Source organism: Chelonia mydas, chromosome 8 (genome assembly GCF_015237465.2).
Source record: "Chelonia mydas isolate rCheMyd1 chromosome 8, rCheMyd1.pri.v2, whole genome shotgun sequence".
Lineage (NCBI taxonomy): Eukaryota > Metazoa > Chordata > Testudines > Cheloniidae > Chelonia > Chelonia mydas.
Genome location: NC_057854.1, coordinates 87,942,135 through 87,966,921, shown reverse-complemented (window position 1 = coordinate 87,966,921; position 24,787 = coordinate 87,942,135). Strand labels below are relative to the sequence as shown.

Below are 24,787 nucleotides of genomic sequence, written 5' to 3'. Positions count from 1 at the left end.
AGGGGGCGGGGGGTGGTTGGATAAGGGGCAGCGGGGTCTGGGGGAGCTGGGGTGTGGATAGGGGGCGGGGCAATCAAGGGATAGGGAGCAGGGCTGGTTGGAAAGGGGTGGGGTCCTTGGGGGTGGTTAGGGGCGGGAGGTCCTGGGAGGGGGTGGTTGGGGACAAGGAGCAGGGGGGGTTGGATGGTTCTGGGGTGGGCAGTTGGATAGGTGTGGGAGTCCCAGGGGGCCAGTCGGGGGGTGGATAGGCGTCGGGGCAGTCAGGGGAGGGGGGGTTGGGGGGGGTGGTTAGGGTTGGGGGGTCAGGGGACAAGGAGCAGGGGGGGTTGGATGGGTCAGAGGTTCTGAGGGGGGCAGTCAGGGGGTGGATAGGGAGTGAGGGCCTGGCTGGGGATGCATAGCCTTATCACCACTGCTTAAATGGCCAGATAAGTCACTGCTGAGTTACCTGAGGGAAGTCCCTCTTCTTCTTCTTCTTCTTCTTCAAAGGTCCCTCTGCAACACGCTCAACCCCAAGTAAAACGGAGCTCGAGATAAAGACTTAGAACCCCAGTAATTTTTCCATGTAGTGCCCTTCATCTATAGGTCTCCTTACTATTCCCTTTCTCAGGAAAACGGCGTGCTCCACTAATTAATAATCCATAAGTCCTATACCGTGGCAATTAAGTTATGTGGCCTAATCATCCCATTACTTAATTTCTTGGCCCAGGGGGACCTGTCGCTGATCTCCATTCTTGTCAAGTCCAATAGATGTGTAACTTGCTGATTAAGTTGCATAGTTTTTACACTATTAGGGGTTGATCCTGTGAAGTGCGGTGCATCCTCAATTCCTGTTGATTCCAGTGGCAGTTCAGTACCCTCAGCACTCCAGTGGGTGCCAGATTAAGACCCAACAGTTTGATTCTTGAAATCAGTGGCAAAGCTTCCATTAAGTTTGATTATGCAAGATCAACACCTTCATGAATAAGCAAAACCAGGCCCTGAGAGCTGCACACTTCACGCATCTCTGATGTGGTACCGCATGCTTTGTACATTAAGCTGCATGCGTCACTAGTTGAATTGCACAGCTCAAGATTGACAAAACTTTCATGAGGGAAATAGGTCTGTTTCGTCAGTATTGTTCTTGGGACTATGGACTGACCCTAAAGGTGGGGCCATTTCTTCCCTTGAGCAATTAATATCTACAAGAGCCAAGACTCCCTCCAGCCCTTCCTCCCTCCCTCCCTCTTCACATGGCTTGGAGAATAGGACATGCAATATCCGGGGCGTCTTCCCTTCCCTCCCACTCCTGGAGATCTTGCTGCCTCTGGTATACTTGGCATTGGCGTGTCTCAGTACTTATGCAGCTTGCTTTCCCTTCACAAATATTGAATGTGTTTACCCTTGTAACATCCTTCTGAAGTAGGGAAGTATTATCCCAGTTTTACAGATGGGAATCTGAAGCACAGAGATTAGGTGACTTGGCCGAAATGTCACCGATGCAGTGCTGGGAATTGATCCCAGATCAGAGTCCCAGCATTCTGATGATTGTACTTCAGAGCTATTCGCAGGTAGTCAGTCAAGTCAACAGTTAAGAACTTGGGTACGCAGGGTGGTCATATGAAGCTTTAAAGGTGAACATACCTTGTATCGCTTGAATTCAGCAATTAACAGATACTATGCATGCAATAAAGTGGCCTGTCTAAGGCATGGAGTGTAAATTCTTGTGTTTGTGTTAATTTGTTTTAAGTGTACATATATTCAACGCCTCGGATACTTATTGCTTTTGCTGTAACAGAGGACTGGCGGTTTTCAACACCAGCACTGATATTGTGAAACTATTCTTCACCATCCAATAAATAGTAGTTGCCTTTGTTAGTTCATATGGCATGAGTTTGTTTTTGTTTTTCGTCTCTCTTCCCCTCCATCCCCTGTTCAGGTTTTCCTAGGACACTGGTGCAAGCTGAAGCACTTGACAGAATCTGTGACCTGGATCTAGTGATCAATTTAAACATCCCATTTGAGACGCTAAAAGATCGTCTAAGCGCTCGCTGGATTCACCCAGCTAGTGGAAGAGTGTATAATATGGAGTTCAACCCACCTGATGTACATGTAAGAGAATTTACTACATTAAAGACTAATTTAGCTGGAGAAAATTTAAATCTACTTCTAGATCAGTGAAGATGTCTCCACTTGAGAATGCCTTATTAGTCTTTTTAAAAATATTAGGGGGAGAAATCCTATTATATTCTAATAAGTACTGAATGCATGGGAGTTGAATTCTTCTTGCTAGATAAGTTTTAGAAAACTAGTTAGGTTTTTCATGCTCGGGGGCCTTAAGGGGGCAGCCGAAAGATTGTGTGCAAGGCAGTTTCCAATCAGACAATATTTATTTAGGAAAATGAGATTTATGTTAATCATGGGGTAAGAAAATGTCCTACTATAATTTACTGTGGTCCAGAATATCACAGTGTTTTATTGTGCAGTCATGGCACAAATGATTATCCTGGGAGTTATGCAAGCTAGCACACAGATGCCATTGTTATCAAGGGAGAATACAAGGTGTCTTACAGTAACTGGATCATAGAATCATAGAATCATAGAATATCAGGGTTGGAAGGGACCTCAGGAGGTCATCTAGTCCAACCCCCTGCTCAAAGCAGGACCAATCCCCCATAGTTGCCCCAGATCCCTAAATGGCCCCCTCAAGGACTGAACTCACAACCCTGGGTTTAGCAGGCCAATGCTCAAACCACTGAGCTATCCCTCCCCCCTAGTACTAGTGTCATAGATCAATGTTAATTATCCCTTTAACTCAGATTTTTATCTACTATATATATTGTAGTAAGTAAAGTGTCTTGCAGTGATATCATCTGACATGAATGCAAGTTCTTTGTAGCTGGCCAAATTCTATCCTCAGTTACACCCATATAACCCCCATGGCTCACTGTGTGGCACTGGTTTAATCTGGCACAGTGTTCATGATGTATTGTTTGTCTTGTACACAGGGGATCGATGACATCACGGGTGAACCATTAATTCAACGGGAAGATGATAAACCTGATGCTGTTGCTGCTCGACTAAGAAAATACAAAGAAGCTGCAAAGCCAGTAATAGAATTATATAAGTGAGTTTGAACGCATGCAAGTAATACAGACCCTGCCTGTAAAAATAAGTGCTAAGTTTTCATCTCCACAAGTCTGTTCTTGGCTTGCTCAGGGATATCTTGATGTGGTCTCTCCCAAGTAAAATTGCGTATGTGTTAAGATTTTTGGCCTGGCCATAATCAGCAGCCATATGCTATACCTTTTGGGGCTGGATTCAGGGCCCCACTCGAGTGGCATATGGGAGGTGTAAAGGCTGCAGTGGACCAAAGAACTCTCCCAGGACAGGAGCAGTGTAGCGGTAGTGGAAGGGGTGAGTCTAGGAGCAGGAGTCTGCCTGTTCTGCTCGGTGCTATGGGGATTCCTGGCTGCAGAGCAGCCCTGGAAAAGCTGCCTTAAATTAGAACAAACCCCAGGGCTGCTGTACCTTATGCCAGGGCCTGTTTCAAGCCCTACAGTACATAAGAATGGCTATACTGGGTCAGACGAAAGGTCTGTCCAGCCCAGTATCCTGTCTACCGACAGTGGCCAATGCCAGGTGCCCTAGAGGGAGTTAACTTAACAGGTAATGATCAAGTGATCTCTCTCCTGCCAGAACTCCTGCAGTGAGATGTGATTCCTTTGCCTTTCTTTCTGCTCTGGCTAGCTAGATTCTGTGCTCTTTCCTCTTTCTTTTCAGCCAAAAGCAGAGCCTGCCTTGGGTTCAGTTTAGAGGATGAGGCTAATTTTGCTGTTAAATTTAATTATAGGGAGATTCACCATTTCTCTGTTTTTATGTTTTAATCTGCTGCGTAAGAACAGTTGACTCTTCAGTGTACATAGTGTTGTGTTTAGAAAGTGGCTAACACATTTTTGGATGCCGTCTAAATGATAAAGAATACAAATTATTACACATGTCTCTGAGAGAAAAGAATTGTATGTATGGTTTTTAATCTAGATATATTTATTTATTTATTTAAAGGTGCTTTCTGTCTAGTTCCCTTTTTCCCCCCTCTCCTTTGATCACTCCAGCTGTCAGCTTTAGATTGTGCCGGTGGAATCGCATGATTGCAATAGCCGTGTATCTGTAAGCAGATGTTTGAGAGGAATTGTGATCTATTGACTGGAGGATAGAGATGGAGCGATCTGTAAAATGGAACGATCCCTACTTGTCTCTTAGGGATGCTGTGTATTTGATTGAAGCTGGAAGATTTTAAAATTTAACATTTCTGATTCTTTTAACTTCTTTAGGTAGAGCCTCTCAAGCACTGGACAGTGAGAAAGAAAAAAGTTTAGAGACACAACAAAAGAAAACCTGTGCATAAAGTGTAGCAAAAAATCAGTTTTAAGACTCCAGATAAATGGAGGTTAGTTACTTACTGAGAGTGGCAGCATGTTCCAGGCACAAAGACCACACCAGCTTTCTTTAAGAGCTAAAACAGAGTCATGGATTATTTGTATTGTTATAGTGCCTCGGAGCCCCAGTCATGAGCCAAGACCCCCTTGTGCTAGGCGCTGTACAAACACAACAAAGATGGTCCATTGTCCCAAAGAGCTTACAATCTAAGTATAAGATGAGAGACAACAGATGGGTATGGTGTCAGTGTGCTAGGCGGTGTTCTCAGCACACCAGCTGCCTTCAAATGCAGTTTTATCTCATGAACAACGGGGGAAAGTGGAAAGGACTATCTCAACCCTCCATAGTTATATGTACACTAGCAAACCAGACATTGGTTTTTTTACCTTGCAGTTGTTCTTCTGATGACACATCCATTGTTATGCGCTAGGAAATATACTGTAATGAGCAAACCTGCACTGCAGAGGGACAGACTAGATATGTCTCTTGTATATAAAATGTAGTACACTCCTGCCCAAGATCCTAGGGACATCCTGGGGCAGGTAGCCCAAGCTGCCGCCCTTCCCGCTGCAGCCACACTGCTATCTGTAGCACATGTACATCTACCTGAGCTGAGAATTACACTTCCCAGCTGCAATGTAGACATACCCTAAGTAGTGAAGAATCAATGAGTAGATTAGATGAACATTAAGCATAATCAGCTTTTTGTTTCTACTATAAATTACACAGAGCTTACCAAAAATTTGACCCGAAACTTGACCTGCAATCTAGAATGGTTATTCAAGAGCTTAGGCTACATTCATTTTCATTTGGTCATGCTCCTTTGCACGTGAAGGCATCTGTTCTTGATCACAGACACTGCATAGTCCTAATGTGTTCCAGAATTTTCAATCAAATTATACTAATTTCTAATCTTAATTATATTTTTCAGGAGCAGAGGTGTCCTACACTCATTTTCTGGGACAGAGACCAACAAAATCTGGCCTTATGTTTACACTCTGGTTTCCAGCAAGATCCGGCCTGTCCATTCCAAAGAAGCTAATTAACCATCTTGTGTAAAGGATCAAGAATTTAATATGGTTGTTCATTTTGTTTCTCTGTGCCGTATTGGTGCTGTGCCCAGTTAGAGGATAGTACAATGTCTAGAACAACTTCTTGGCTTTACTGGAGTTTACAGTTCTGGAAATGCAGTTACAGCCAGCGTCAGGGTGGAAAAGAACCCTTTCTGTAAAAGGTGAAGTCTGCTGGAATAAATTCTAGTTTTCATGCTACAAAGTATTGCTGATGTGATCCGGGAACCCTAATCAATGATTCAGACTTAGACAGACTTAGAGTATATCTAACCTATCATGGTTCCCTCCCTGAATCCATGTACATATGCAATGTGCTGCTCCATTGCTCCACAACACCCTTTTCCTTGAGCTAACTCTACATGGCAACTTCTTTATTTTCTCTGAGAAATAAAAACCCTAAAGGCAGACTTTGACCCCATGGGGAATCAGTGAGTAACATGGAAAATATTTACATTGCAAAGCTCAAATGTGAAGACAACATTTCCAGTATTAATAAACATAGAAGGAAAAAAAAGTCCTGGGGGTTAAATACATACTTGTGCTGTCCTCCAAAAAAAAATAAAAATAAATGCTGCTATATGATCTAGTTTTCACTAAGTGGTATGATGCATGCCAACCAATAGACCAGGAAACTGAGTAAGCCTAAGTTTGTCCATGAGAAATGAGTTGCACTAGTTTGTGCTTTGGTTGTTTATAACTTTAACACTACAAGATATGGGCATAGTGTATTAGTTTGTCCCAAAGATTTATTCTAATGTCTTTTTTGTAATTTTATCTGGAAAAAGTTCATTGTATCTATCTATTCTGCCTTATAACTGAGGTTCTTTCTTCTCTCAGTATACAGGGGCCATTCTGGGGGGAAATACCTTTCGCAGGGGATTACTTTTTCTCATAATAATGGAACACTTTAGGGTCTGGTCCTTCAGGTCTTACACAGACACAATTCTCATTGACATCTGTGAGTTATGCACTTGCGTTGGATGGCAAGAGTCGCAACCAACTGGTGGTATTTAAGCACTTTGTGAATCAAAAGCAATTGTTTGTTCTTGTACATTCCTTGATGGTCAGGCAAAACTGACTGGTACTTTCTGTACACATTGGTGTTGTAGCTGTGTTGGTCTCAGGAGATTAGAGAGACAAGGTGGGTGAGGTAATAGCTTTTATTGAAAGTTGCTCCACTAAAAGACAATGCTTCACCCGCCACCTTGTCTCTGTTGTTTTATGCTCAGTCTAGTCTTGTGCTTGAGGTTATGTACAGTTAAGCATGCAGCTCATCTAAAAACACTTGCCAGAAACATTTCCAAGCACTGAACAAAACACTGCATTTTTCTAGAGGTGTCTCGAGTTTTACATAGGCTTTTTTCCCTGTTCAGATTTTTAGTTTCTGGTTAGAGCTAATGGAATGGTAAAGCTTTACTGTAATTTTTTTTTTTTTTTGGTCCTCTGTAGACATTAATTTCCAGTTTACAGCTACAGCTGCAGTGATCTGAAACACTGTGAACTAACTACTAGTGATTCTTGAGGGGAGGAAATATAAGTGTTCCTGGATTGACAATGTTACATGTGAATGAACTGTTGTAAACAAACACCTTTTAAGGTGTATGAAATCTCTTCCTCAGTTTCCTTTGTTCCTATTTTCATGTGTTGAGTCATGAAGGTAGATGTAGTGGTGGCTTTTCTAAACTGGAATTACTGTAAATTTGTTTGACTTGATCTTTAATACTTACAGTACCTAATTAACAGGGGGTGTGATTTACCTCGTAAGGCCATGTCTCCTTAAGTTGCCTTATTTTATAAGCTATTTAAGAAAAACCAAGATTGTGTATTTTTGAGAAATAAGCTGAATTTTACAGAATAGCTTTTAGAGAACTTTATACCAAGCTGTTTCAGTTGCATAGCTCGCTACAGTCCACAGTAACCAACTAGAGGGGCTACCTCCATATTACAATAGATAAGTGGTTTTCAAACTTTTTTCCCCGCAGACCATTTGAAAATTGCTGAGTGTCTCAGCAGACCACTTAATGATCTTTCCAAATGTTTTTTGTACCGTTAGCTAACTATTGTAAAGTGCTTCGGATAAAAGCGCTATATTAAAAAAAAAAACAACCTTAATAATTAACATTTTTTATTCTACAAATAAAAGCACACAACTCATATTTTAATATCAGTAGTCTTATCTTCCCACCCGCCACTGTGGCAGCCCCCGAGCTGGGCTGGGAAGGAGGGGGGGTCACTCCCTCTCTTCTTCGCTGTGGCAGCCTCCGAGCTGAGGCTGGGAAGGAGGACTGCCTCTCCCCAGCAGCCGCAGCCCTGGACCTGGGGAAAGTTGCCTCTTTCTGTGGCCACAACAGCCTTGCACATCCCAAATTCCGCCCACCCCTTCTTCTCACCCCATTGCCCCCTCCCACCTACTCCCTATTCCCCCCAAGGCCACCACCTCTCCTTACATGTGCATCTTCTCCAGGGTTCAGGCACCTAATTAGTGGAGCCACACAGTAGCATAGCCAGGAGGGGAGTGGGGGGAGCGGCTGCTCCCCCTCTGAGCACAAGTGGTGCCTTTTTAATTTATAGGCACCTTTTTAATTTTTACTCACCTGCCGCCGCTCCAGGTCTTTGACAGCGGGGGCCTTCACGTGCTCCGGCTCGGCGGGGGCCTTCACTTGCTCCAGGTCCTCGGCGGCATTTCAGCAGCGAGGGCCTTCAGTGCCACCGAGGACCCGGAGCGCCGTCTGGTGAGTACAAGCGGGTGGCACCTTTTTGTTTATGTCCGCTGCCTCTGTTCGCTCCACCTAGCTACGCCACTGGAGCCACGCCTGCGCGGCTCCACTAATTAGGCGGGTGGCCCTTCATTCCCTCGCGTGTGTCCGCCCAGGCGTGTACCTGAGGGAACTATCCGCAGGCCACCTGAATGGAGTTCGCGGGCCACAGTTTGAGAACCTCTGCAATAGACAACTTGATTAATTACAACAGTTAACAAGCAGGGCAAGTGTCTGCTGCTGAAATGTCATTGTTCCTGCTTTTGGATCTTGAAAATACGCTCCTGAAGAGTGGCTGTAAGTTTGAAGGGGGAGGATTCTTAGGTGGAACTTACTTTGGCTTTCTGAGGCCTGGAGAGATTTGTTTGAGTAGAAGTCGTCTTTACTTAATTTTTTTTTTTTTTGTCATCCTACATTAATGCTTTTTCCCAGCCAGGAAGCTGCTAATTTTTGTCTTGGCATTCTTTTGTGATGGGAAGACATGAGTTATCGGTATGTTCGCATCCTCCCTTCTTTCGTACCACTCACATGACATTGGCCCAGTAGTGCACTAGATTTCCACCAGCCTTATCCTGAATTCCATTTTCTTCTCTATAAATCGTGGCCCCCTCCTGCTCCTGGCAGTAGAAGGCACACTCTGGCAGTCCCAGAGTATTGCAGCCAGTCGGCCATTGTCATCACTAGCCCCTCAGACAGGCTGGCATCCTGTGACCATTTGCGTGTTAGCCATGATGATACTGAGCAGTATTGCACAGTACGATCTCTTACTGGGGACTGTGACTGTTGCATTCACAGTAGTATAAGTAGGAAGTTGGACCCTATTTTGATTTTAGAGCCACTATGCAATGTGGTGAGGTCAGTGCCTTCCTAGTTGGAATGCATGGCTTTGGACTGGGATCAGACAGCTTTCGAAATGTCATTACTATCCCTTTCTAAGTGAGACAAAGCAGAACTGCACTGATGTGGTATGAAAAGGCTGAGTGAAAAACCCTAATGGCCTGAACTGATCTCTCCACTTGTGTATGGGGCAGGGTTTTGAGGTGCGTGGAGGGAACAACCTAGAGGACATGAAGACGTGTGTGCAACCCTGCCTGGGAACCCATGTTATGCACCAGGGTGCATATCAATCCATAGGATTTTGGGCGCGGGGCCAAGAATGGGAGATGTAGCACCAGTTATGGATCTGCCGGGTTGGGAGGCCTGGTTCTCAGCTGCCTATCCATTCTCCCCTAGTTGCCTTCCACTGAAAGTAATGGTCTAAAGGAGGCACTGAGGAGTTCCAAGGCCTGCTCTCAATGGGAGACTTCCCACTGATTCGAGCGGAGCAGAACTGAATTACAGGGCTAACCAGGTTCTCTCATGGTGTGGGAGGACAGGGAACAGCCGCAGAGCACGTGGGAGATCTGTGCTAACTGTATGGGTGGGGAGGTCCTTGAAGGGATCTACCATCCATCTAGTTAAAACATACTTCTAATGGTTGGTTCTTTCCACTAACAGGACTGTACTCTGAACAAAAGAAATGGCTCAAATTCATAATACATGTTAGCAACAAAAGGGGTTATTTGAAAGTAAAACTGCTGCTTGAAGAAACAAATGAGGCTCCTGGAAAATCTCTTCTTTCACAAAGGGGTTAGGTAAAGGGTATTTAAATTATTTTAAAATATGCTAATATAGGGACAGTGGGAGTTGCTTGTGTGCACATCTCTGACATTTAATGCTGGTGTGATCCGCTCACTGCATGAGACAGACCACTGCTGGATTTCTAGCCATGTTAGGAATCGCATATGCTGTAGTAGTCCCTGTTTGTTGCCATGAGTGTCCGCTCTCTGGGATGAGGACCGCCAGAAGGGAAGGTGCTAGGGGAGGAGTCTTCTGAGCACTCACATTCCCACATGCTACTGAGAAGTGTGATGGAGGGAGTGCTGGGTCTGGGAGATGTATGGATGGAGCCCTTGAAAAGCAGCTGCTGTAGGAGGTGGTGAAGAGAATAAATGTGACCTGACTAAAAATTCCTAATATCTGAAATAAACTTTATCAAAGTTGCTAAACTGATGCAACTGTAGAGTCGGAGGAAAACACTGGTGGAAAAATAAGTGTGTGGGAAGGGATGCATTTGAGAATATTTTCTGTTTGCCAATAGGTGTTAAACGCCTGTTGGAAATGCCGTGTAATCTCCTCCATTTTAAGCAAGCATTCAAATCCAGGGTCTCATTTCACTGCCTTTACTGTCCTACCCTCCAGTGCCGTTCAGGGGGATATATTTGAACAGTGACGTTTGGGGCTTTCATTTGTATCCATTATTTTATTTGCTTTTTGTCTCTCTGTATTGAACACATTCAACACAGTTAAGAGTCTTCCTTGAGACCATTCTCCTTATCTTTATCAAAACCTATGAAAGTGCAAATGCTGCTGTTCCCATTGTTTTTCAGGCTGTTGTATTTCATCAGACAAGAGGCTCTTTTGGGCATCCTATGCTGCATCTTTCCCCTTAGGGAAATTTATTCTTCCAGTTATGTAAGATGAATGGCTTAGAACAACATTTGGACATGCTAGAGCCACAACAATTCCTGGATGGATGGAGACATGCACCTTTGAACTGTAGCTAGAACACCTTTCACTTTATTATGCCTCTCTCTCTCTGTCCATTAGTAGCCTTAGCCATTTTTACATGCATGTATAATATTTCATATTGTGCTTTATAAACATTAGTCTCCAGGCAGTGCATGCTGCCCCTATTTTGCAGATGGAGGTATGTGACTGGCCAGAGGTCACTTGCTGACTCTGAGCATGGGGCTGTAATCCTGTGCTCAGTGCATTGGACTACATGTGTGTAACATTCTGCTGAAGAAGTGACAAAACTACCTGTTGGAGGCGCGTCCATGGCCTGTTCCCCTGCAGTAGCTGCAAACTCATTCTTGGTGGCCTTTCTTCTGCAAACTTTTTTTTTTTTTTTAATTGTTAGGTTTCCCTTAAAGTTACCATATTTAGAAGATAATTGTTGAATGTCCAGGTTGTTTTGAATGAGAGAACTTTGTGCATTGATCATAGGACTAGAAGGGACCTTGAGAGGTCATCTAGTCCAGTCCCCTGCATACATGGCAGGACTAAGTATTATCTAGACCATCCCTGACAGGTGTTTATATAACCTGCTCTTAAAAATCTCCAATGATGGAGATTCCACAATCTCCCAAGGCAATTTAGTCCAGTGCTTAAGCATCCTGACAGGAAGTTTTTCCTAATGTCCAACCTAAACTTCCCTTGCTGCAATTTAATTGCTGCTTCTTGTCCTATCCTCAAAGGTTAAGAAGAACAATTTTTCTCCCTCCTCCTTGTAACAACCTTTTATGTACTTCAAAACTGTTACCACGTCCCCTCTTAATGTTCTTAGATTTTAAATTCACTGATACTATCTCCACCGCTGGCAGTTTTAAAATCTAGATTGGATGTTTTTCTTAAATATATAGTCTGGGAATTATTTGGGTGAAGTTCTATGGCCTGTGTTATGCAGGAGGTCAGACTAGACGATCACAATGGTCCCTTCTGGTCTTGGAATCTGTGAATCTATGAAAATAGCAATCTCTATTCTTTGTGGCATCTACAAACTTTTTTGATGTCAATTTTTTAAAAAGTTGTAAATTCTTTACATCAATTTGACACCTGATCACCTTGGGGATAATACTATATTTACATACCACAGCAGGACATTGGTGGATCGACATGAAGTGTTGTTTATTTCAAAGGGTTGGCACTCACAGCATGTGCATTCCTCAGGGTTTATTAATGATGCTGTGGGTTGGAGTGGTAGTGATTGACTTCAGGAAGTATACTAACACCAATACACTACACATGGTTGCACTGTCATTTCAGCACTAGGTTTTTAATTTTGAGTTTGTAAAATGGCTGCTGCACCTGTTCTTTAGTGCAAAGCAGAATTCAGGAGACCCTGAATTGGGGTAGGAACCCCAAAACTCACTTGAAACTAGGTACAACCTGGCAATCTGTGTCAAATCCAACAATTTATGATGATCCCTCCCATCCCAGAGTCCAGCTCTACCTTTTTAGTTGTCTATGTTGTGTGCAAAGGGGTGGGGTGTTTGGAGTGTAGTTAAAGGGATGGAATGGATGTGTGTGTATTTACCTTAGAATTGCTATGGGAGGGCTTGTTAGAGGTTTTAGGTCCTAAATAAATCCACTTTTTTTAAAGAGAGGAACAGGTCTAGTTTTACAGGGCATGCACTCATTAAATATTGGTGTGCAAATTATCTATAGATACTTGTACTGTGTTTTTAAAGGATGGATCCAATCATTGCTGGGACAAACATCTTCAATTTGAACTGCATACTATCCCACTGCACTTGGGTCACACAACCTACCTGTGTTAGTTGTTTTACTTCAGCTTTCTCCTACAGTCTGAATCTTCCTGTCAGAACACAACACAATTTCCCACTTCATCCCCTGACTTTGGTACTTTACTGTGAATCTTATGTGTGGTTTTTTGTTCTTGTTTTTTTAAAAAAGTGGTGACAGTTCTGTAATAAACCAAAGTGGGGGTTGGAAGGAGGAGGTTTCCTCTGTCTGTCCTCTCTCCTGGGGAACCATTTGGTATTTGTATGTTTGCTGATGGCTGGAAATGTAACAGCGAGTTCATTCTTGGATGGTCTCATCCCTGGAGAATCACTACAGCTATATTGCCATTTGATAGATGTAAATAAATTTTTTTCCCTGCTTCTACCTGTTTTATGTAGTGTTTAATTTGTGGCAAGACCTGGCACTAAGATCACACTCTTCGGTGAGCACCAGCTGTGTACTTGCGCCTGTTTGTGCAGAAGGAGACAGTCCCTGCCTCTGGGATCTTGCAATCTACGGCCCCTGTCCTTCAAACTTCTCTACATGGGCACTTTTTATTTTTAATTTTTCACTGGGGATTTAAGGATCTTAGCTTGGCAGTTTGGAGATGGGAACACCTGGATCAGTGCAGAGATGTATTCATGCTTTTGGCAGGATGAGTTTACAGGGGCTACTTTGGGAAGGTAATATTGTCAGCAAACGAAGAACTTGCTTTTTGGGTAACTCCTTCTTCTGCCTCTCTAATAGTAATACATCCCTCTGCTCCTGGGGTTATTGTGTCTCTGGTTGCTTAATTATTTTTCCCCAGTGACCGAGTGAGCAAGAGCAGTGCATGGTTGGTTTTATGGATTTTTTTTTTTTAAATGGGGGTAGTAATATGAGGAGGCATCTTGAGTTTAAAAAGCCTGTACAAAAGAATCTGGTTACAAATTTTTTACTTTTCCATTTGTTTGTGAATGCCCATTTCCTTACAGGAACAAACACTCACCCAAATGCTTTCTTCACCTATCCCCTTCAGCAATGCTGTCTGTTCAATCAGTTCTCATTGGTGTGGTCATTAAATTCCAAGCCTAGATAGTACAAGTTCTGGGTTACATTTTTGCCTTATTAAAACCTGTCCCCCAATTCCTACCATGTTACCTTCCATTCCATTTAATGTATAAAACATGCCCTGGGTCTAGGGCTGTTCTCTGGCCAGCAGGCATTACCACAGGGCATTTCATCAGAGGTCTGATTTTTTTTCAGAGGTGCTTAGCATCCACATTCTCCATTGACATCAATGGGAATTGCTGGTGCTCAGAACCTCTGAAATTCATCTAGGTGACTTAATTTCAGGAGCAACAGCCTGATATTTCAATATACATCTGCTCCCTTCCTGGTGCTTAGCACTCTCTTACTCACCAAGATTGCTTAAAGTAGTGTCTTTAGTTTGTTCAGTTGAACCAGATTTGTACAAGTCCTTGCTGTTTGTGGAATACCGTGGTTCAGCTTCCCTCCCCTGTGAATTCCATGTGTACAATCAAGCTGCATGAAAACCAAATATTTACTAATTTAGCTTTACTGCTTGTATTCTACTTAGTTCATTGTTCCTTTTGGCTATGATGTTTCTCAGAGCTGGGTCTTTGGGCCCCATGAGGTCTTCTCAGAGTTGGGAGAACTGGAGATATACAGGAGATTCCAGTTACAGACAAAGTTTCTAGCCCGTTTTCCTTTGCACATGTAAAGATATAAATTGAAAGGAAACTTCACTTTCATTTCTGCAGCTAGGAGCTGGAGGGAAAGCTTCAGTTCACTAGCCTGATTCACAAGGACAGTGAGTCAGTATTTAACAGGAGGTTTGGCAAAACCGGGAGATGTGACTTTTGTGTCTGTGGTGCTCTGTCCAAAGTTTCACTGGGAACTGAGTACATTGTGTAGGAGCAAAGAAAACAAAGAGAGAACAATTTAATGCCATTTGTATCACTCTGGGCTATTTGTTGAAGAACCTGCCTGAAATTGTTCTTTATGTACATTGAAACCTGTAGTGGACCTGAGTTAAACTTTTGATGAACAGTGAAAAATAAGCATAGGAATTGCAAAGGTCCCTGTTGCAGTATCTGATTCATTCTGGAGTATGAGGTGCTTGGGTTTATTTTTATCAGAATATTCAAAGTGTCTAATACTTAAAAGCAACCTCCTGTGTACAATGGCCTTTCGACAGGCGGGTCAAGGAGGAGAGCTCTGTGAAGCTGGGCTGTGCCAGGAGGACAAACAACTATACAACTACATTGACTTCTTAGTGTAGACTCCCAGCCTTAGGACAAAGAGTCAGGTAACCTCTGGCTGGGCCTGAGAGCACTTCAAGGGCCTCATCTTCAGAAATAACCCAAAGTACTTATGTAGCGGCCTGGAGCAGACTAAGAAATGTACAGTAGGAAAAATGCTCGGTAGCATCATTTCCCTACCCCAGCCAATGCCAGGATCCTTCGCACTTTCCCTCTCTAAGTCCCTCTCAGTCCTTTCCCCTTGCTGCTTTCTCTGGTCTTGCCTATGCTAGATTATCTGGGGAAGTGTCCCAGGACTTCCTTACTGTCTGTGGGAGAGTTAGTGAAGAGAGGACGCTGGTGGTGTTACCATGGTGTCATCTCGCCCTGTTCAGAGCAGGTCTAGACGACATGATGGTAAAAAAGGCAGAGCCCTGACCATTCAAGTGCTCCCACCGGTGCTGGTGAGACTTCCCCTGCAAAAGACTAGTGTAGACGCACAGCCTTTGTTTCCTTCACATGTGCTCTCAGCTTCCCACCTTCAGTATGGCTGCCCTATGCTTGGAACAAGCTCCTACTTCTCCAGCAAGTGCCCCTTCTTTTACATCCCACTCTACTCTGTTGTTTGCAGAGTTGTCATAGCTGTGTTGATCCCAGGTGGGTGAGGTAATATCTTTTATTGGACCAATTTCTGATGAAGAGCCAACTTGCGAGTTACACAGAGCGGAAGAGGAGTTCTGTGTTTCTTTCGCCAGAAGAAGTTGGTCCAATAGAAGATATCTCACCCACCTTATTGATCTGTAGATAATCTTGGATTAAGCAAGCTCCTTAGGGCTGGGAGTGTGATTCACTAAATTTGTAATTATTTATGGCCCCAGGAACACACAGGGGTAGATTTTTCAGGTGCTTAAGTACTCACAATTGGGACCAGATTTTCAAAAGATTTTAGCACCCAGAAGCTCCCACTCATACACTTCAGGCCTGATTTTCAACATAACTCAGTATCCAATGTGAAAATTTGACCCCTGACTTTGGTGCCTAAATGGGAGGTGAGGTCTTCTGAAACTCTGGTTCTTCAGGTCCTATATAAATACTGACGGGCCATATCTGAAAACCCCCCACATATAATGATGTACATTCCCTATCTAACCCTGGCAAATATACTGGGCCTTTGTTCTTATGAATCATAATCTGGCTGGTGTATGTGTATCCTGTAATGGATGGACTCCAAATTTCTCAGCTGTGTGTCACAGGCCTGATACTGCCAAAAGGTAAAGAAGATTCCCCATGGTGCAAGCAAGAGTGGTTGTACTTTTGGAGGAGGTGGTCCAGATTTTATATACTCTGCCACTGTACAGTTGCAAGTGGGCAGCATGAGTGACAATCACAAAGCCTTAGGTACCAGTATAGATAAACAGACATTTAAAAAAATAACTATGAAATGAATCTTAAAAAAAGAAAAAATCTATTATCAAAACTGAATAAGAGTCTTCTAAAGTTTTATTTTGAAGAGTGCTTCCCAGTGATACTTCTAGGCTAATCTTAGTCAGAGTCCTACAAAATGTATTAGTTACCCATATGCTATTTAACTAAAGCTGGTTGTCACCACAAGGGACTGGGGAAAACGCAGGTTTTTTGAGGCTTCTGTTCAATAGATTGTGGGCTGTTCCATGACTTGTGGATTCCACTGCTGCTGCTTTCAGGAACGCTACCTGGATAAGCACTGCTACCACGCACCTTGAAGTGCTCCCCCTCTCACTGACTTTGTAACCTGGATGAATTGTTAGTGGGGCAGAAAATTGGGATGAAAATACATTTATTTTACAGATAGCTTCCTCATGCTCTGAGTCGGACAGTGTTGTGATGGCAGAATGAGGGCAAGATTATTCAGTGGTCAGGGTACTAGCCTGGGAGAGCTTGATTCAGCTCTCTTCTCTGTCGGAGACTTTCTGTGTGCCACTGTGCAAGTGCCTTAGTGTCTCTGCCTCAGTTCTGTACAATGGGGATAATAGCACTTCCTTATCTCCCAAGGGTGTTGGTAAGGGGGGATAAATACATTGAAGATGTGAGCTGCTCAGATACTGTGGTAATAAGGGCCAGATAAGCACCTTTAAGGATAGGTAAAACTATCACTGGAACTAGTTTGAAAACATCATGCTTAGAAGAAACAGAATGCATAGCTCATAATCCTGCTGCAGCCATAGGTGCACTGTGATCAGGATGATGGGATGAATAGTAATCAAGTTATACTAATAATTAGCTAGGGCATTTATAGATCCACAAAACATGGGTCATGCTTCAAGTCCACCACAATATACTCTCCTTTACTCCATAATATTTTTTTGGATTTACACTGATTGTTTAATGCAAGAAGGGATTAGAATTGTTATGATCTGTAGACACAAGTGTATTCCCCAGGGGAATGACAAAACAGAGAAATGAATGTATCTGTATTTCTAATCCATCTCACTTGTTGATTAGATGCCTTCTGATTTCAAGGTTCTCCTCAAAGAACACCTTTTGGATGCTGTTTTGCCTCCATGCTCCTTTATCACTGATTTTTTCCAAAGGATTTAGATTTTTTTTTAAAATGAAACTTGATTCAGAATTGAATTAAGGGAAAATCCTTTGACTCCAGATCCTACTCCATGCCACGTTTTAGAAAATGTGTTATGTCTGCTTACATACTCATCCTTCCCTGATTCTGTATAATTCTAACTATAACCCAATACCATACACAGTTGCATACAATTATCACACATCAGTGCCCTGGCTTGATGGACATACCCTGCATGACCTATGACTGGCCGTGAATGACAAATCAAAAGTCAGCATTTCGCAAATCAGCTGGGCTTCCTGCTGATCTGCAGCAAGAGGAGGAAGAAGAGAATGAAAGAATCTGAAAATAAAGGTAAGAAAAGACCATAAAGGGAATTGCGTACAATAGATGAAAAATGAGATGTTGCATAATTAAATAAGTGGGACCGTTTACACTATATTCTGCTGAATAACCATTTTAAAAATGCATCCTGCATCTTTGATGCAAAGATCCTAGTAAAAAAAAGAAATGCAGTTATATAATATGCTGAGGGAAAGATTTTGCATCAACATCTGCTTCTGATTTCAATATATCACATATTACCATTTGATGGCAAGTTAAGATGCTGAATTTAGCAAGTGCATAGCTGAATATTTAGCATTTGAATAACTGAAAAAACATCCTCTTTTCCACATACCTAGCTAATTATATATAGACCATTAAAGCTTTGTTTGACTACCTAAATGTATATTTAATATTATGTCATCATCTGAGCATATTACCTTCAATAGAGAAAAATAATGTGATGTTTCCAGGTTAAAATAATAACTGCATGGTGTGATTAGCAGCCGAGTGCATCTTGGCTTCTGAGGGAAAGATTAACCAGGTATATGTTTAAGAATAAAATATTTAATATAAAGAAATACAGGCATATGTATTTTCAGGACATATGGTCGAACTGACCTTAATAGCTAGAAAATTTTGAAAATTGTATTTCAGTTCAGAAAAGACTTTATCACTTTCAGTTAAATGTAGTTTGCTTTGACCTTATTAAGACAGATGCAAACAAGACTGCTCTGAGAGGTGAAGGCAGAAACAAATAATCACAGAATGTCAGGTATGTTTCTGAGGCTGTGAATTAAATACCATTTCGAAGGTACATATTCCGTACTGTAGTGTTTCTACGTTCCTCAGGCTTTAAAACATGAAATGTTTTACTTCCTGATATATTCTTGCCCTATATTGCTGTCCATATTTTGGATACTATGGGAATGAAAAAGGCCTGCAGCACTAGAAAATTGAACCCTGTATTCAGATATTGAATTTGGATTAGGGCCTCCATCTTCTAACATCCCCTAAACTGAGGGTTTTCTCTGAGTCACAGCATCATTCAAGGGGGAAAAAAATCAAGTAATTTAGATGGTACACACAGCATTAAGACAACACAGGCTGTGCTATATTTAGTCAGCTGTGACAGACCCTGCTTGTTTGTAGCCCCAGAAATGTTAACAGCTGATACATGCAGTATTTTTGAGCTCTGTCTTTTAAGGAGGAATCAAATTTTGCCCTTGAGTACTGTTTTTTACTGCATGTCGTTGGCAGTGTAAGCTCAAACGTTCAATTGCTGACTGAACAAATTTGTTTCACATACGGCTTTACCCTGGTGCAGATTAATCCTGGATATAGCCATATAGCATAGGCCCCAAACCTGTTCTGTTTCCTGCTGTATGTTTTTATTCCCACCCCAATCTCTTTGACAGAGTTGTGTATTTTTTTTATAAGAATTTTCTAAAACTGCTTCTACTTGGATGAGCAACATAACAGGAAACGGTTGTCAAAGTCCGTATACTTTGATGGTGGAGAGAGTGTAGCTTTGAAATGCCCTGTAAAGGGGATTTTTGGATCAACATTAAACAAACCAATCCTACACTTTCAGAGGATATAAATAAATGACGGTGCTTTCAATCTAATATCTAATACACACTCACGATTCTGTATAGGTCACTGTAGGTCTGTTTACATTTCAATTATCAGTGTTAGAGCCTGTGTACTGTAGATAAGGACATAATATCAACACGACTAATGAATAGAGAATCTGGAAAGTGATTACTGTTCTTGAGCCAATATGCTTTGGAAGCATTCAGAAATGTATTAACTAATGCTAAGGTATTGTGAGAATCTATTCTTCGTTGTGTGTCACACACCTATTAACGCTAAGGCACAGAGAGGAGAATAAACCTCTATAAACATGCACAATGTATTCTATAAACCACAATTGTAACACTACCAGATAAATAGGGTGCCATAATTTCCATTCACTTTAAAAATCAGATGTAATGAGATACTGATACACCTTGGTATTGATGCATAAGCATCTGTGTAAAGCCACTTACATGAAAATATTACTTTATAAACTCTAATTATTTATATTACAATAGCATGTTAAGGCCTCAGCAGACACTGGAGCCTCGTTGTGCTAGGCTCTGTACATACTCATAGTGAGACACAGTCCCTGTCCTGAAGAGCTTGCAAACTTCATAGACAAAAAAATACAAAGGCTGGGAGAGGAGATGCACTCCCTGTGTTGTAGTTGGGGCACGGGCACAGACACAGAGAGATTAAGGGAGTTGCACAAGGTCATACAGGAAGGCTGTGGCAAAGTTAGGAATTAGACCCAGATCTCCTGAAACTTGTTTTCAATTAGAAATTGCGGTTTTGGTTAAAATAATGTCTGCAATCCGTGGGATTTTTTTTTTCAATCAAAAAAACAGAATGCCCAGAAATCAAAAAAACTTTTGGCTGAATGTTTTTATTATTATTATTATTTGAATTTCTGCCAAAAATGTTTTTCTGTGGAAAATTTAGATAAATTTTTTTTCTGTTTTAGAAACATTTTGCACAATAAATTTTTTTTCCAGACAGCCCTATTCCTGAGTCCCAATCCAATGGCATAAGCAGACCATCCTGCCCCGTAAGGAACCCTGGAGGTGTGCCAATAATATAGGTAGAAATTATTTTTTAAAATAGAAATTTCATTAACTTTAATTCAGAATGTCCACAGTTACCATTCTTGGAGCTGTGGGAACCTTAAAAATATGTCCCCCTACAGTAGGCACCATTAACAACTCGTTCACCACTCCACACTGAGTACCACAGCATCTTTTCATTTAAATTACTGCAGGGCCTGAGGAGGTGAATGTTAAGATTTTAATGGCAGAGCATTACCCCACTTCTGGGTAAAGTTCATCTGACTCTAGCAACAACAAGCTGCAACAGAGGGAATTCCCTAAGTGATCTTACCCTCTAACTCTAGTCCAGGAGAGTTGTGCTTTGACTCTTGGCCTCCCTGTTAATATGTGTATGTGGCTGTGATTCCTTGAACATGTGCTGGAGATTTAGCAACATCCTGGAGATGAAGGGACACAGAGGTAGGAGGGAACTGTTTGAGGCCAAATGTTTGTTTAAATGGAAGGTCTGAAAACCTACAGCTAGTCCCTGTTTTGCTATTAGCTAAGACAGGGTCACATGACCTTATCAGAAAAGAGACCCCCTCAGATGATGGTAACTAATGTTGCTGAAATTTTAAGGCAAGGTCACATTTAAAGCATATAATAAATCAGGTAATTTGGTATATAGGATAGGAGACCATCTTTTTTACGCCCTAATCCCATGGGCTTTCTTGTAGTAGAAAAATTAAGCATGTGCATAAATATTTGCATGATTGAGGCCTTAGATTGCAAACTCTATGTTCATGATCATTTAAAGACTGTCTCAGCTAGAGTTGTGCGAACTAGACCCCTCAAAGTTAACTTTCAGGATTGATCTGAGTGATTGTAAATTAAATGTTTCTTATCCCAACTGGTAGCAAAGAACCTGAAGTGTGTTTATCTGGAGAACTGGATTTTCTGAGAGATTCAAGCCTTTTCCTCAGCCCTGTTCTTCACTACTATTAGTCACACTTTCAGGGAGAGGCAAAGTCAAATCCTGTGGCTCAACAAAATTTTTGCTGATTCACTTAACCAGGTGCAGAAGGCAGATGTGACTTCACATCTCTATGAGAAGCAAATCCCTTCTGCTGGACAAAGCCTGCTTTCATTTAAATGTTCTTGAAGTTCTTTTTGTTGTACAACATCAAAATACATCTCAGGAATGCAAGCCAAGACACGTCACAGGGCAGACTCCAAATCCTTGTAATCCACAAAAGAATCATTTAAACACCAACAGTGAGCTCAGTGGTGAACAAAACAGAAGATGAGGTGGGTCCTGATTTTCATTTACACTAAGGTCTCTGTACTCCACTTGCCCAGTGTAGAGGGGCCTCTAAGTGTGCACAAATGACATTTGCACCCATCTGAATGCCCCTTACACTACCACAGGGGGATAAAGGGGCCTCAGAGGACATCTGCACTGCAAATGAAGGTATGATTGCAGTGCAGGTAGGCATACCTGTATTAGCTTTAATCTAGCTAGCACTGGTAACAGGGATAGTGAGAATGAGGCAGAGTGGACTACTACCTACTCCAATACCAGTTCACTGAGAACTCTGGCTGTGCATTTGGATTGCTGACTCACGCTGGGATCCATGGTACTGCAACTTCACTACTATGGTTACCTGGGCTAGCTAGACTAAAACCAGCACAAATGCCCTACAATTACACCTTAATTTGCGGTGAAGGCATACCCTCTTTGTGACTGTGACTCAGGCCCGGGGTCCCTGCACCAGTGATGAGGGTTCATCTTGCGATGCCAAAAGTTGTTCCCATTCCAATGAGCAAAAATGTTTCTTCACTGGATGTGCACATGAGTTGTTCTTCCATAGCTACATGCTACTCTGTATTTTGATGGCAACAGATTGGGAGAGGGCACAACCTAAACAGCAGCATGGGCTGTACAGGTGAATAACTACTTTGGAGATAGTGGAGAGATGAGTGACAATTTTGAACCTCCGAATTCCATCCACTAGAGCAAATGCATGGCATGTTTAGGAGTGCTGCAGATTTGGGGTAGGGACCATCTTTGTTCTGCGTTTGTACAGCATGTTGCACAAGGGGGCCCTGGGCACTGCCTCAGTAAGCACTAGGGATATATAATATATAATAATAACAGGATGGGGTCCTACAAGGGAGTAGAGAAACTTTCATGAAGAAAACAGTGATAGGGTGAGTTACTACAGATGGCAAATCTTTAAATGTTTGGCTCAGCTACAATCAACTATAGCTCATGGGCCAGACCTCACGTGTGGACTTGTTCAAGGAAAACTGTCAGTTTAGAAATCATATTGAGGGAAATCTATGGCATTTTCTTACTTGCATTAGCATCTAAGGCCCCACAGTCCTGTAAGCTGATCCCCTCTCAGGAGGACCCAGGAACCTGCACAGAGCCTCACTGAAATCAAGTATCAGAGTAGCCGTGTTAGTCTGTATCCACAAAAACAACAAGGAGTCCGGTGGCACCTTAAAGACTAACAGATTTATTTGGGCATAAGCTTTTATGGGTAAAAAAACCCCACTTCTTGAGGAAAAAGTGGGTTTTTTACCCACAAAAGCCTATGCCCAAATAAATCTGTTAGTCATTAAGGTGCCACTGGATTCCTCGTTGTTTTACTGAAATCAATGAGGCTTCATGTAGGCACAGGGATCCCCCTTCACAAATAATCCCCCAGGATTAGCACCTCAGCCTGTGAAAACAGAACTGTTTACAAAGGAATTTTAAAGTTTTGCTTTGCTCTTTTTACTGGGAATGTAGATTGTTTCCTTTGCATTTCACTCAGGTTGGAAAATGAAAATAGACAAGTTCGTTTTGCTTTGATTTTCCTTTTCTATGGCACTGCAGCAAAGGGGGTTTTGTACACCCTGCAGGGAAACATTTAAAACCAACTAAATGAAAAAAAACCCATTTCACTGAAATAGGGTTTTTTAAAAAGCAATGGAAGCTTTTGACCTTTAGGTTTTCCAAAACCTTGATTTCACACAACCTAAACATGGAGCCTAAGTTGATCTGAAGATGCCCCTTCGAATGTGGCCTGCATGCTGGAGGGAGCGTCGGTGGCTCTAAGAACTTGCTCCTTCCGCACCCCTGGGAGTTTAAGACATGAGGAATATAAACAGCTTCTTCACATGTGTTCCTTCCCTGTATGAAGCAAAAGGGAGAGAGTGGAAAGAGAGATGGAACAAAAAGGGGGAGGAAGAAAGTGTCAGAAGAAAGACAAAGTAGAGGAAAAGGAATTTTTACTAAGAAAGATGTAGCCTGGTAGGTGTGTATAGGTACATTTGTAACACAACTAGTGAATTCATTGCCATTGCCTTCCAGCCCCGTTGCTGGTTACTACTTCTACTTTTCTTTTTTTTCTAATGCTCCTAGTTGTGTTATTCCCTCTTCCCTGCTCCGTGCCTTTCTTTGGAGGTAAAGGAAATGTGCTTCTTGGGACAGTCGCTATTAGACTTTTTGACCCACATTTAATCATTTTTGGCCAGTGGATATTACCAGGTACCATCAATAACATTGGGGACAATTCTGCAGGGTCAGCTAAGTGAATGAGGCAATGAAGCTGATGAAATGAAGGGGGAAAGAAGGGCCCTCTCTTCGCCCCCTCATGTACAGCTTCACATAGTTATTGCAGACTTGTGGTTCAGTGGGTAGAACACCAGGTTGGGAGTCAGGAGACCTGGGTTGTGTTATCAGCTCTGCCACTGACCTGCTGTGCAACCTTAGGCAAGTCACTTCAACTCTTTATGCTTCTATTTTCCCTTTGACTCCTTGTCTGTTTTGACTGTAAGTCTTTGGGGGCATGGCATGTCTCTTACTGTGGATTTTATAGTGCCTAGCACTATAAGGTACTGATCTCAGTTGAGGCCTCTCGGTACCACCTCATCATACAAATAATGATAGGCTAGGTGCAATGTGGGTTAATATCAGCCATTGGCAACCGCCAAGGTGGTAGGATATAAAATGTGATGGAATAATAATCTGATGCAATATGGTGAATGCCATGTTACATTTCTCTAAATTTTCATTAAAACATTTTATACACTGAACTTTTCTCCTTGATTTCATCATAGCTAGTGGGGAGCAGATGGCCTGATTTCTCTTCACAGGTACTGAGTATTAAAGCTAATGAGAGCTGAAGGTTCCTAACACCTCTGAAAATCAGGTCATGAGGATTTTTGGACACACAGTTCTGATTGTGTCAAATGACATTTGAACAAATATGCTCAGGGATCTCAAATATACCCTAAAGGAAATCTATTAGGTTCTTGGTTTTTAAGCTTTTCTTTAAAAAAAACTTTTTTAAATTAAAAAAAATTGGGTTTTATTTATATTTAAATAATTTTCTCTTAACTGAACCAAAACTCTGTTTCAATTATTTTTGTGCCCTAAACTGAACATTACAGCAGCAGGAATTGCAATTAT

At 42.1% G+C, this 24,787-nt stretch overlaps 2 protein-coding genes across 3 annotated transcripts in view; both read left to right on the top strand.

Annotated features, from left to right (window-relative positions):
• Positions 1 to 12,979, top strand: part of AK4 (adenylate kinase 4) — a 44,021-nt gene extending 31,042 nt beyond the window's left edge. For both annotated transcript variants that reach the window (XM_037906571.2, XM_037906573.2), the window contains 3 exons: positions 1,919 to 2,091; positions 2,988 to 3,106; positions 5,351 to 12,979. In XM_037906571.2, the coding sequence (XP_037762499.1) occupies positions 1,919 to 2,091; positions 2,988 to 3,106; positions 5,351 to 5,465 (407 nt within the window). In that variant the 3' untranslated portion in view covers positions 5,466 to 12,979. The remainder of the gene's footprint in view (positions 1 to 1,918; positions 2,092 to 2,987; positions 3,107 to 5,350) is intronic.
• Positions 12,980 to 17,503: 4,524 nt separating this feature from the next.
• DNAJC6 (DnaJ heat shock protein family (Hsp40) member C6) overlaps positions 17,504 to 24,787 on the top strand; it is a 91,561-nt gene continuing 84,277 nt past the window's right edge. The window contains exon 1 of the mRNA XM_037907572.2: positions 17,504 to 17,749. The gene's annotated coding sequence lies outside the window, so the exon portion shown is untranslated. The remainder of the gene's footprint in view (positions 17,750 to 24,787) is intronic.